General features: G+C 41.5%; 3 protein-coding genes, 1 long non-coding RNA gene and 1 other non-coding gene across 8 annotated transcripts in view; 2 read left to right on the top strand and 3 right to left on the bottom strand.

Annotated features, from left to right (window-relative positions):
* LOC135344077 (nuclear pore complex protein Nup205-like) overlaps positions 1 to 2,918 on the top strand; it is a 189,771-nt gene extending 186,853 nt beyond the window's left edge. For all 4 annotated transcript variants that reach the window (XM_064541162.1, XM_064541164.1, XM_064541161.1 and 1 more), the window contains 7 exons: positions 123 to 223; positions 512 to 665; positions 920 to 1,161; positions 1,369 to 1,486; positions 1,815 to 1,940; positions 2,018 to 2,166; positions 2,655 to 2,918. In XM_064541162.1, coding sequence (XP_064397232.1) covers positions 123 to 223; positions 512 to 665; positions 920 to 1,161; positions 1,369 to 1,486; positions 1,815 to 1,940; positions 2,018 to 2,166; positions 2,655 to 2,762 — 998 coding nt within the window. In that variant the 3' untranslated portion in view covers positions 2,763 to 2,918. The remainder of the gene's footprint in view (positions 1 to 122; positions 224 to 511; positions 666 to 919; positions 1,162 to 1,368; positions 1,487 to 1,814; positions 1,941 to 2,017; positions 2,167 to 2,654) is intronic.
* On the top strand, positions 741 to 822 carry Trnas-gcu (transfer RNA serine (anticodon GCU)). Its single transcript has one exon. It is a non-coding gene; the product is annotated as a tRNA-Ser (tRNA).
* A 2,942-nt stretch (positions 2,919 to 5,860) lies between the features above and the next one.
* LOC135344265 (uncharacterized) lies at positions 5,861 to 7,285 on the bottom strand. The gene is made up of 3 exons (XR_010397410.1): positions 7,107 to 7,285; positions 6,577 to 7,043; positions 5,861 to 6,300 (listed from the first exon to the last, which is right to left on the bottom strand). It is a non-coding gene; the product is annotated as an uncharacterized LOC135344265 (long non-coding RNA).
* Positions 7,286 to 8,086: 801 nt separating this feature from the next.
* Positions 8,087 to 10,315, bottom strand: LOC135344138 (scavenger receptor cysteine-rich type 1 protein M130-like). The gene is made up of 6 exons (XM_064541259.1): positions 10,046 to 10,315; positions 9,802 to 9,966; positions 9,601 to 9,756; positions 9,368 to 9,529; positions 8,816 to 9,311; positions 8,087 to 8,689 (listed from the first exon to the last, which is right to left on the bottom strand). The coding sequence occupies exons 1-6, from the start codon at positions 10,116 to 10,118 to the stop codon at positions 8,296 to 8,298; spliced, it is 1,446 nt and encodes a 481-aa protein (XP_064397329.1). The 5' UTR covers positions 10,119 to 10,315; the 3' UTR covers positions 8,087 to 8,295.
* A 335-nt stretch (positions 10,316 to 10,650) lies between these two features.
* Positions 10,651 to 12,493, bottom strand: LOC135344158 (soluble scavenger receptor cysteine-rich domain-containing protein SSC5D-like). Its single transcript, XM_064541291.1, has 6 exons — positions 12,341 to 12,493; positions 12,092 to 12,286; positions 11,844 to 11,993; positions 11,621 to 11,779; positions 11,066 to 11,570; positions 10,651 to 10,937 (listed from the first exon to the last, which is right to left on the bottom strand). Exons 1-6 carry the CDS (start codon positions 12,399 to 12,401, stop codon positions 10,757 to 10,759), a joined length of 1,251 nt encoding a protein of 416 aa, XP_064397361.1. The 5' UTR covers positions 12,402 to 12,493; the 3' UTR covers positions 10,651 to 10,756.
* Positions 12,494 to 12,514: the final 21 nt, after the last annotated feature.

Genomic DNA, 12,514 nt, shown 5'->3' with positions numbered 1-12,514 from the left:
TCGGTAAAATTCACCAAATCCCCAAATTAAAACTCCCACTAAATTCCAGTTATACGGTATATATATATATATCGGTAACACTATATGGTGTTTGATGGTAATCATTTCCTCCGCTTTGGCAGGTCATGATTGGTCGTCCCAAATGGCCACACCCATTGGCTCTGGTCTGGTTCGTCTACAGCGACTCATGCTCACACTACTACCACAGTACTGGTCCAAACAGGTCAGTATTTGTATATAGTACTAACAGTAATGTGCCCAGAAGTTTCGAAGTGGTGGCTACAATTTTCAATGCACAATATTTTTTTCGCGTTTACTATATAGGCCTGAGAGGTTGCTTAAATTGTATTGTGCGACTTTTGAGGAAACTATATACGTTGGCCGGCCGGATTAGTTAGTTACTGTATAACAACAATTGTACCTTCATCATAATTATGTTAATTATACTTGCGTAAATTGTACGGAATAGTTATTTTAATAGTGAATTTACTTTAATTTTATTTCTCGACAGAATTGGAAGTCACTCGTAAATCAGGTGACCCAGAGCGAGGGTGGGGATGGTGTGAGAGGTGTGGACCTTATGATCAATGAGGACGCCTCATTGGTCGTTCAACAGATTGCCACCAACCTCGTCTCCTACTGCCGAGTTGCCATGACAATTGGAGGTGAATTTGTGGGTGAATATTGTGCAAGTAAGCTATTAGCACGGTTGTGGTCTTATTGTTCTCTGTTCAATGTGAGACGAGGTGGCCGAGTGGTTAAGGCGATGGACTGCTAATCCATTGTGCTCTGCACGCGTGGGTTCCAATCCCATCCTCGTCGAATTTTTTTTTTATTGATATGACAAAAAAATTATTGTTTATACAATGTGCATAAATAATGTAACAAAGTTAATTCTAATGTTCAATTGTTTCTACAGGCACGGAGTTCTCCTCTCCCTACTGTCGTATCCTTCTCACCCCACACCTTGCTGAAGCCATAACGATGCCATCCAGCAGAGCGACCTTTGCACCCATGTCGGGAGCCCACCCCCACTCATTAGGACTGCTCATTCAGCACTTGAAAGAGTGTGTGGATGGTTACGGGTCGTCATTGGAGACACATCAACAGAAGAACCGGAAGCTAGAAAGTGGAACGTTGGGAATGGAAGATGTTAGAACGGTATGAGATAGTCACGGTTACTTAGGATATGCACTGTACTAAAGAGCTCTGTAGTGGCGAGGTCGGTGGAAATCAAACCAGACTGAGTCCAGTTGACAATCAAAATCAACTCTATGTACATGCATCTGCGTTCGTTAGCTGTTAATCCGGTTTTTAGTTGACTTGTAATAATGCATTTCAAGTGTTATAACAGTCTTGCTTGTACAGCTCTTACCTGCCAACATGACTGTGGACAAGCTCTCTCCTGCTCAACAGCAGACAGTGGCCAGACAACGCCTCAAGCAACTCGTCACTAACAGGAAGCAAGAGCTACAGCACTACGCATGTATCCTATACAAGTATTATTGTCTTGTGCTTTCGTTTACTTTTCACACCAAGAAATGTATTTGTAGTGGCTGCCCTTAATTGGAAGACCTATCTTAATAGAAAAATTACAGACTGCTTTTTCACACAAAATATTCCATTTGCAAGGGGAAAGCTCATACTTAGCCAGATCATCCTATAAAGCAGGTCACCCTCTTATAATACAGCCAGGACCCCAAATCTCCATAGCCTATGTGTCCTCTTTCAGTCTGCTGATCACTGTGACAGCTATATATACATACAATTATTTCCTAAGCGAGTATGTATTTCCTCTGACCCCTATTAATCAGACTTGATTGAGAACCTGCTGTACCTGTTGTGGAGACACCTGCAGTACTACCTCGTACACTGTAAGCCGGTGACCTCTGACCCCCAGATGGTGGGTATGGCTCGATCCTCTATGAGACGATTGCAAGGTCAGTGGCAAAAACTAAGAATTAATGAATACGTGTTTGTACAATGACAAAATCTGCAAAGTCATTTCTGTTCGCAGAGTATGGTGCCACCCAGAGCGGTGATTTGACCTTTGACCTGTCTTCGGTGGGGGAGGGAGTGAGTGCAGCAGACCTGGAGTCCCTTAAGATAGACATTGGCAAGAGCCTCACTGACGGTCTCTTCAAGAAGCTCCTGGACGTGGAAGAGGTATGGTATAGCTATTAATGCAAATGTTTGTGAATTTTTATGGTGTCACTATAATCGCAAAGACCAGTAAATGTTACAGTATGACATCATGCATGATCCTGTTGCATTTTCACTCACAAAACATTGTAGTAATACGAACACTACTTGCATGACTGTGTGTGCACTGTCACTATAATACGTCAGTTTGAGGGCTCACACGTACGTACAGTCCCTCCCCCTAATTACTATGAAATGCCATATCTCTGTATATAGTTATATACAAAGCATGCATGCAAATACGCTCCGTATTCTCCGTTGCTCCTATAGTATCGGGCATACCATAATTATTACACATGAAGTGTATAAGCTGCTAGCTACAATTAATGTATAATTTATGAGCAATGTAGGTCTATATCACAGTACGCGCACACACACACTCGTAATTATCCCTCCCACCACACACACACACACACTCGTAATTATCCCTCCCACCACCACCACACACACAGGCTCAGTTCTCGGCTAGGGTGGAGTTGAGGGTTGGGTTTGTGCAGGCTCTAGTGAGGAGAGTGAGGAGACTGCTCAAACTGAAGGCTGATGTCCGAACAGATATCTGATCACATGACTATCACACGACCCATGAAACTCTTGAAAAATACTAATCTTAGTACTGAACGTTTCTAGGCCAATTTTAGAAATATGTAATTATAACTTTAATTTAAATTTGACGCTAGGTGCAGTGCTATATTGTAATGAAATCCATTTCAAAGTGATGTTTCTTTGCATATAAATAATAGCAGTAATGAGTATGTGTATTAGAATTGATAATGTAATGGTTGTCATGACAACTCAGAGTGATACGTGAGATATAATGTCTCTGATATTGCGTTGCTGGCTTCACTATTTGAACACGCCACCTCCGAGAGCTGAGCTTCAAAGGGGAGGAGTTTCCTGTGTGAGGAAAGAGGGGGTGGGAGTTAAAATGCTATCCACCTTTAACACTATACAAGCTGTTTGTAACTGAGGTGTGTCTGTATAGTTCATATAATTATGTCAGTGAATATAAATCACTGTCTTTGCGGTATGGTCCAATATAATTATTGTATGCCTGTAATCCTCTTTTCATTATGAGGCTGTGCATGTAATAATCAAGTTGCATGGGATATTAACGATGGATGCATGCATGTATATAATTGATTAAAATCGTTGCCGGCTTTGGCCAAGCATCATTGCACATGTATATCTGAAATGCTGACTTTTAATGTATGCAGTTTTGAGCTCAATATTGGTGTTGGTGTTGATAGTACTCACATAAGCAACTACCCGACTCATGCTCTTGACTCCCCACAGCTGTTGGACCCCCTGCATTGGTGGACTCTAGCACATGATAGTCATGCTCTTGCTCGTCAGTATCCAACGTACTGTAGTCTTGGTCAGATATAGGGACAGGGTGTACGTGTGTGGTTGGTGGGTGTGGTCCATTGCGATCAAGACATCATAGTCAGTTCCTGTGTCAGCCCTGCAAGTATACATGTTTGTGTTTGGGTGCATGTGTGTGCATGCATACAAACGTTGTCTTCTCACCTACAAAAGTAAGTACTGTTTGTATGCTGTAATTCTTTGTGAGCATCAAACATAATTGTTATGCAAACTTTGCGAGTGCTAATTAATGGCTTCACAATGTTATGATCGCACAGAATTATAACTGGAACTTTTATATGATATCACGATCTATCACTTGCAGTGCTAGTAGACTATAAAACTCTTAGTCTAAGTAACATTATACTGTGTGATTCTAGTTCACTAGTACCTTGTAGTCAGAGCTTTATCTTTCCTTCTGTTGACCACACAAAGTCAAGTGACTATCCATCCTGTAGTTACTGCAACCAGCAGTGCTGCTAGTACAGCTGTGAATGCTCCTAGTATCACTAGACTGCTGTTACATGCGGTCCTTGGACAACTGTTATTCGTAGCTCTTCCGGTAGCTGTGTCAGTAATGACTGTCCCTATTGTTGTAGACATTTCCTTGGTGTGTGTAGACTGTAGACAGTTTGTTGGTGTGATACTCAAGTACTCTGTAATGACCGTGGTTGTAGTGGAGTATGATGGTGCTGGTGGAGCGTAGGACACTGTGTGAGTAGTGGAGTATGATGGTGCTGGGGGAGCGTAGGTTATCATGTCAGTGGCTGTTACTGTCACTGTCATGCAAGGCTCCAGTGAGTCTGAACGGCAATTGCATCTCTCTCTCAATAAATTTACTGGGCAATCGTAGTCACTTTCTAGACAACAATTGCGAATAGTTGCACATTCTCCACCAATTCCCGAGAGACGATCCCTAGCACGATTGCATTCTATGATGTAGTACAATATCATACTTTCTCGTGTTGAGTATTGCCCAACTTACGATTATCATTTTGTCTGTCCCCAATGGAAAGTTTGCAGTGAATTGCTGCTAGTAATAGTACAAATACAAACTTCATCTTGATAGTTGAGCTTTAGAGCACTAAATAACTGCACCTATTATAATGTACGATCTTCTGTATATTTAACAGCTATAATTTTGCCTATTCAACTTAATCCCACCCAATCCACACGGACTGATGCATATTTTCTTAATAACAGTTGTCATATAATTCCTTATATAGTGTTTTTATTCTGTTAGTAGCATATGTCTGCCTATACGTACTTCAAAGGTTAGCATCAACTTTTAGGGTTTGTGAAACCATTTTCTTATAGTTGTGGGTGTTAGAATCTATAGTTTACGTTGCCATAAATTCGAATGTAGTGGACCATAAGTTATAGTATTGACTAGTTAACTATAAACGCCCTCGGCATTGGTTGTTTTAAGCCATAATTACTAAGCAACCAGTTAACATTGTCAACTGATTTATTTGCTGCAATAATATAGCAAAACAGTCATCTGAACATCAATAGAGACAGTCAAGCTTGCTCTCACAGCCACTTCTGCCTCAGAATAATTATGCAGTTAGACCAGTTACAGCGTCAGATATGAGAGCTCTTTATGCCCACCTATATATCAGCAGCTGTCGTTTTGCACTGCAAATATGAACAACACGATTTATACTTCTCTTACCTCGATCTGAGTTACAGCCTTGACTAGAAAGCACAGAGCAAGAATTTGACTGCATCGTTACAGATCTAATAAACAGTAGTAAGTATAGCTTAGACTGCTAGCTAAGCTCAGCACACAACAAAGTCTACACAAACTTTTCTGTATTGCTATTTTGCTGTGTACATTTTGAATAAGTGCCTGTAGGAAGTATAAACATAATTTATGAGCTATATTCCCTGGATTTATAATATGGCTCATATTCACTGAAAATCACCTAGGATCAGTTATGTACCGAGTGAATCAAAAGTTATGTTGTCCTTTTAAATCCTGAGTATTTGGCTTATGTTAACCTCCAATCCCAGCACATGCAATAGTCTCCAATGTATATACACAAGTGCCTACTTGTAGTCTATTCCACCTCTTATGTATAGTACCTCATCTCATACTGTACAGTGCTTCAGTTGTACCCTTCATGTTCTGTGTCTGATATTTGGGGACTAAGAGTGTGCAAGTACAAATCAATATTATAATCTAATTCTACTGAACTTAGAATACAAACTAAATAATTATGAAGGTTGTTTATAAACTGTTGAATTAGTTTTCTGCAAACACATGCACACTGTCTCTTACGTAGCTTACATTTTTCTGAGCGGTATCTTGTTGTCTTGAGGCTCTTGACCTCCCACAGCTGTTGGACCCCCTGCATTGGGGGACTCTAGCACATGATAGTCATGCTCTTGACCCCCCACAGCTGTTGGACCCTCTGCATTGGTTGACTCTAGCACATGATAGTCACCTCCCACAGCTGTTGGATCCCCTGCATTGGTGGACTCTAGCACATGATAGTCATGCTCTTGCTCGTTAGTATCCAATGTACTGTAGTCTTGGTCAGGGTGTGTGGTTGGTGGGCGTGGTCCACTGCGATTGATGACATCATAGTCAGTTCCCGTGTCAACCCTGACCTGTTCGTAGGCCGGACCCTGTGAGCTGTAGCCTGTCTGTGTGCGAGCAGACGGGTTGCCTTGGTAACCTGGACATGTTTGGAATCGTACGCTGGGTTTTTTAGAGCGTTATCTTTGTTACTGCAAGTTTGTATGCATGCATGTGTGTGTGTGTGTGTTTACAAGTGTTATTTTCTCATGTAAAAACTATTTGCTACTAGCTATTACTGCAATGTTTTGCAAGCATCAACATAATTATCCAAACTTTGCGAGTGCTATTGGCTTTACAAAAATAAGATCACAAGACCTACGTATATACTGATACTTGCATGTATTACCATCACTCGCAAAGCGTTGTAGTATACTATATGGAAGTATAGACTAGTTAAACAGTGTGCTTCTAGTTTGCTAGTATACCTTGTAGTCAAAGCTATATCTTTCCTTCTGTTGACCACACAAGTGACTATCTATCCTACAGTTACTGCAACCAGCAGTGCTGCTAGTACAGCTATATGAATGCTCCTAGTATCACTTGACTACTGTTAGTGTCTACAGTAGCTGCGTCGGTATTGAAGGTCCCTACTGTTGTAGACATTTCCTTGGTGTGTGTATACTGTAGACAGTAGTTTGTTGGTGTGATACTCAAGTACTCTGTAATGACCGTGGTTGTAGTGGGGCATGATGGTGATAATACCGGAGAGCATGAATCTCTCTGAATGTCTGTTACATTAATCGTTATGCGACCCCTACTGGGTTCAAGTTACAACTGCCTATAATATCATCTATCAAGTTATTTCTCGGAGCATCACTGCAAATATTCGGGCATGGTGGTCCATTAACTTGTATAAGAAGTTGTATAAGAAGTTCCACAGAATGACTGCATTCTATAATTATGCAAACGAATGCCATAAAGTGTTCATGTTATCTTATGATAATAATTAACTTACCCATAGGACGTTGCCCAATGGAAAGTTTGCACTGAATTGCTGTTACTAGTAGTACAAATACAAACTTCATCTTGAACTTGACTAACTGCACTGTCATGTACGTACCATCTGTACATTTTACGATCATATGCCATTCATTATGAGTATTTATTCTTATAATACTAGCCACAATTCCTTACACAGTGTTTTGATACTGATAGTGGGTACGTAGATATGTTGCCTTTACGTAGTTCAAAGTTTAGTGTCAGCGTGTGGGGTTTCTGAATCCTTGTCTTTAATTGTGAGTGTCAGTATCTAGGAGGAGGGGGGCACTGGCTTCCCATTGGTCGCTGTGTCAGTATCTAAGAGGAGGGGGGCACTGGCTTCCCATTGATCGCGGTGTCAGTATCTAAGAGGAGGGGGGCACTGGCTTCCCATTGGTCGCTGTGTCGGTATCTAAAAAGGGGGGGGCACTGGCTTCCCATTGGTCGCTGTGTCGGTATCTAAGAGGAGGGGGGCACTGGCTTCCCATTGGTCGCTGTGTCAGTATCTAAGAGGAGGGGGGCACTGGCTTCCCGTTGGTAGCTGTGTCGGTATCTAAGAGGAGGGGGGCACTGGCTTCCCGTTGGTAGCTGTGTCAGTATCTAAGAGGAGGGGGGCACTGGCTTCCCATTGGTCGCTGTGTCGGTATCTAAGAGGAGGGGGGCACTGGCTTCCCATTGGTCGCTGTGTCGGTATCTAAGAGGAGGGGGGCACTGGCTTCCCATTGGTCGCTGTGTCAGTATCTAAGAGGAGGGGGGCACTGGCTTCCCGTTGGTAGCTGTGTCGGTATCTAAGAGGAGGGGGGCACTAGCTTCCCCTTGGTAGCTGTGTCAGTATCTAAGAGGAGGGGGGCACTGGCTTCCCATTGGTCGCTGTGTCGGTATCTAAGAGGAGGGGGGCACTGGCTTCCCATTGGTCGCTGTGTTTGGGTCCATGTTGTACAGTGTATTTAGTACCACTATAATGAAACACAAATTAACATATCAAAGTTGTCCATACAGTTATTGAAAACAAGAAAATAAGTTTATCAATACCTTCAGTGCTTATAATACAACAGCTTGGTGCATGTGTTCATTCAGTGATTGCAAACTTTTAGTAGCTAATAAAGTTTCATGTCAAAAAAGGCAAATATAATTGAGTATGTCTTGTTAAGTCAGTATGTAGACTATCAATGCTTCAGTGTAGAGTACTCTTCCCCCTGAGGGAGGGCGGGCACCTCGTAATCTTGGGGGTCAGTGTGTCTAACCATTGAATATTGGCCATCTCCAGTATTGCACTCTAGTGTGTGATAATGATTCTCTCTGCTAGTATCTAGCGTACTATACTCCTCGTTCGACACAGAGGGTGTGGTAGATGGGTGTGGTCTAGCTTCACCCCTATGACTGATGACATCATAGCTATGCCCTGCCCCCTCGTTAGTGTCAATGACCTCATAGGAGGGTCCATGAGAGCTGTACGTGGTGTGTGGGACAGTGGTGCTACCATCATACACTGGGTTGTTGAGTTGGAGGGTGGGGTCACTCGTAGAGGCAGACGTTGTGTGGGTGTGGTCTTTGTATTTCCTGTGAGCGTGTGTGCGAGAATTGTTTGTGCTATAGGATATAATTATCAGATTTGCTGTTCTTTCTCTTATTTGTTTAGCTTTCAGTTTGCTATATATAAGGTTATGTTGCTAGTTTAGAGCTTACTTGTTTATTTTCCTCTGTAAGTAAACACACGACACAATCCATCCAGTGACAACCATCACTAGAGCAGCTGCTAATAGACCAATGAGTGCTCCTAATGTCCCAATAGTGCTCATGACTGTGCTCTGAGTGTTACTGCACTCTGTGATAGCTCCATCACTTGGTTGTGAGGTTTCGGTACTTATCGTGTTGTTGGTAGTTACCTCATTGACATTGCCATCTCCCTCTGCACTTGCTGGGGTACACTTTCCAATTGTTGACGTTGGTGTTGGTGTTGTACATTGCTGACAGTTACAAGCTGGTGGAGTTTCTACAGGGGTAATTACTTCATCGACAGGAACTGCACAAGCATCAGTGAAAGGAAGACACTTCACTCCAACATCCATTGAGTGAGTACAAGAAGACTCTTGGATACAGTTAGAAATATCACTGTCCATTGTTGGGCAGTTGTATGTGTATACTGAACCAGCTCCTCCATTGAATTGGTGTAGTGTAGCATCTGTTTAAGTATGCAAACTTATGTTTGCTGAGAATAATAATAACCAAGTAACTCACTGTAGGTTGGTAGCCCTAGTCTACTGCACACTTGAGCAGCTCTCCTGTCTGTCCATCCCTGGTTGCATATTGTCCCCCATTGACCATTGTGGCATATCTCTAGTCTGCCTTCACTGACTGTGGACCCACCCACTAGTCTCATGGCTCCATCAGTGCAATCAACTGAATAGTAGAAATTATAATTATATTGAGGTGAGTATAATTATTATGTTACTTTATGCATGTCTACATACCACAGTTAATTGTCACAACAATTTGTTTATCCGTTTCGCTAACAATGCAATCATTTAGTACATGTACATGTGCATTCTCAACACAATTAACGTCATCTCGTATTCTTCTGGCGTAATCTACTTTGCTTGACAGCGTCAAACTTCCTGATGCAGCGTCTGTAGAAACAGTGTATTAAATAGTTGTGTAATCTCCATTCTCACTCATATTATAGCGAAGTTCCCTGCAGGCTAGTCTAGCAGCTGCTGATGTCCAGCCTGATGGAATGATGTACCTCCATCCATGTTGAGAGTCACAGACTTGTAGTGCTCCATAGTTGTCTCCAGTTTTATGTACTAGTCTGAGATCTCCATCACATTCACAATCACCTTCAAATGGTCATTTATTCATTATCCATTATACTATTAATGTTTCCATGTACTGCATATATTTTAAAGATTTACTGACCTTGAATTGGATTTGGATCCTGTTGATGTGTACTTACTATAAAACTTAAAGCTAGAACTAGCAACAGCTTCATATTTGTTTTCTCCACTACTCTTAATCCTCTTACAGTTATTAGTATCTCTTTCAAAGTAGCCTATCTATTGAGAGGTCAGAGCCACTGTGGCATCGATCTGAATGCAACTGTTTACAATCAAACTCAGTGATTTATACACACTACTTATTACTGGTCAGCAGGAAGTCAGTTACATTCTAGAGATTCTGAACGACACTCAATTAAATGATCAGTTGATTGTGTAATCGAATTCATTGATCTGAAGTGCGTACTGCAAGTGTATTGCAACACTCTACAAACATGTCTTTCTACCTAATCTGTATCATAAAATTATATTAGTGACTATAATTATGTGTGGTCCTATACATTGTGTGCCTATTGTGTTACTATATAATAGTTAAGTTGGAAAATACTGCCAATATTTAATCGACCAATCATATACTGGATTACGTTGGAGGGTGGGGTCACTCGTAGAGACAGCTGTTGTGTGGGTGTATGCTGGATTGTGTTGAATTGGTCGTCTTTATACATCTATATCACTTTGTCTCATGAATCTAATAAATACAAATGTTAATGTATGCAGCTCTAGCAAAACTATTGCTACTCACAAAAGCTAAGGGTATTTTTAAATGAATTTTGTCCTGTATTATTTGCAAATTTTATTTGTCCATTTTCCTTTGTCCGACAAGTGAATAGCTTTCATTTTGAACGCACTGCACAGTATCATTGTGCTCCAGGTTAGTAACTGTGGCATTGATTGTGTCGTACAATGCCTCATCTTGTGGTGTGTGTTGGAGGGTGTGGTTATTACTAGAGACGGGTGTAGAGTGGGTGTGGCCTCTGAGAGGGGGTATGAATGGTGTGTGTGTGTCCATCCATGTACAGTGCAATAGTTATAGAAATTGTTGTTTGCTATTCTTTCTGTTAACAGGTTATTTTTCTGATTGTGTTGCTAGTTTAGAGCTTACTTGTTTATTTTCCTCTGCAAGTAAACACACGACACAATCCATCCAGTGACAACCACCACTAGAGAAGCTGCTAATAGACCAATGAGTGCTCCTAATGTCACACTAGTACTCATGGCTGTGCTCTGGGTGATACTGCTGTTTGTTGTAATTCCATCACTTGGTTGTGAGGTTTTGGTGCTTGTCGATGGTTGCTTGTCGTTAGTAGTCACCTCACTGACATCTCCCTCAATACTTGTTGTGGTAGATTTTGCAATCGTTAACGTTGACGATGGTGGTGTTGGTGTTGGAGGTTGCTGAGCTGTTGTTGTGACAGTTACTTCGTTGATAGGAACAGCACAAGCATCAGTGAAGGGAAGACACCTCACTCCAACATCCATTGAGTGGGTACAAGATGATGGAGCAGATCTTATCATGGGTATGCATTCCTGGTCTTCACTTCCTGTGCTTGGACAAGTAATATCGTACAATGGACCACTACCCTCTCCAAAGTTGCTGAGAGTGGCATCTATATGTATGGATGGAGTGTTATAATACACAGTACAACTATTGCCTTACGCTCTTGTGGATACCCCAGTCTACTACACACTAGAGCAGCTTCTCTCTCTGTCCATCCATCACCACACACTGTACCCCAGCGACCATTGGAGCACACCTCCACTCGTCCTTCATTGTAGCTGGAGCCATCCACTAGTCTTAGGGCTCCTTCTATGCAGTCTATGTATATAATAAATGAGACATGCACTCGTATATACATTAATTGGGAAGGCAGTAAACGTACTGCAAATCAGTCCAGCAACTTGACTCCTGCCGCGTACGGATAACACATCAGGTAAACAGTCTCTTAAATCCTCATCTCCATCGTTACAATTGATTGTTCCTGTCGCTGTGTCAGCATTTCTCATTAGCCATACTGTGTTTGCTCTGACACCTGGTAGAAAAAAGTATGACTTGCATATATTTTCATAAGGTCAACTAAAATCACTGCATCACCTATATTCCTCTATTGTTTATCGTTAGCTTATATACCTGTGTAATTCAGGCCCAGTTCTCTACATGCTAAGTTTGCTGCTGTGAAATCATTCGTCCAACCGTCCTGTGTCTGTATGTAGAACCAGAGATAGCCGTTCTCGGTTAAAACACAAAGTTGAACAGCTCCCTCATTTTTTATGCTTCTTGGTCCAGTTAATCTTATTTTTCGGTGATCTTCAGGAAGACAACTATCTATAAAACAGCTATTATAAAACTGTTACAGTCACTTGTTCTTGTAGTACTTACCTGTTGATGTCCCTCTCTGTAGTGTCAATAGTAGCACACTGATTTGAAACAGTAGCCTCATGTCTGATCACTATAGTGCTATCTCTTAATCACTTCTGTCAACAAAGCCAAAAGTTGTCAATTAGTGCTTCGTTTATTATTTATTATCATCATAATTATTTATCATCATAGTTA

This window comes from Halichondria panicea, chromosome 11 (genome assembly GCF_963675165.1).
Source record: "Halichondria panicea chromosome 11, odHalPani1.1, whole genome shotgun sequence".
Lineage (NCBI taxonomy): Eukaryota > Metazoa > Porifera > Demospongiae > Suberitida > Halichondriidae > Halichondria > Halichondria panicea.
Note: the sequence above shows the minus strand (reverse complement) of the source record. Positions and strands in the feature narration are given on the sequence as shown.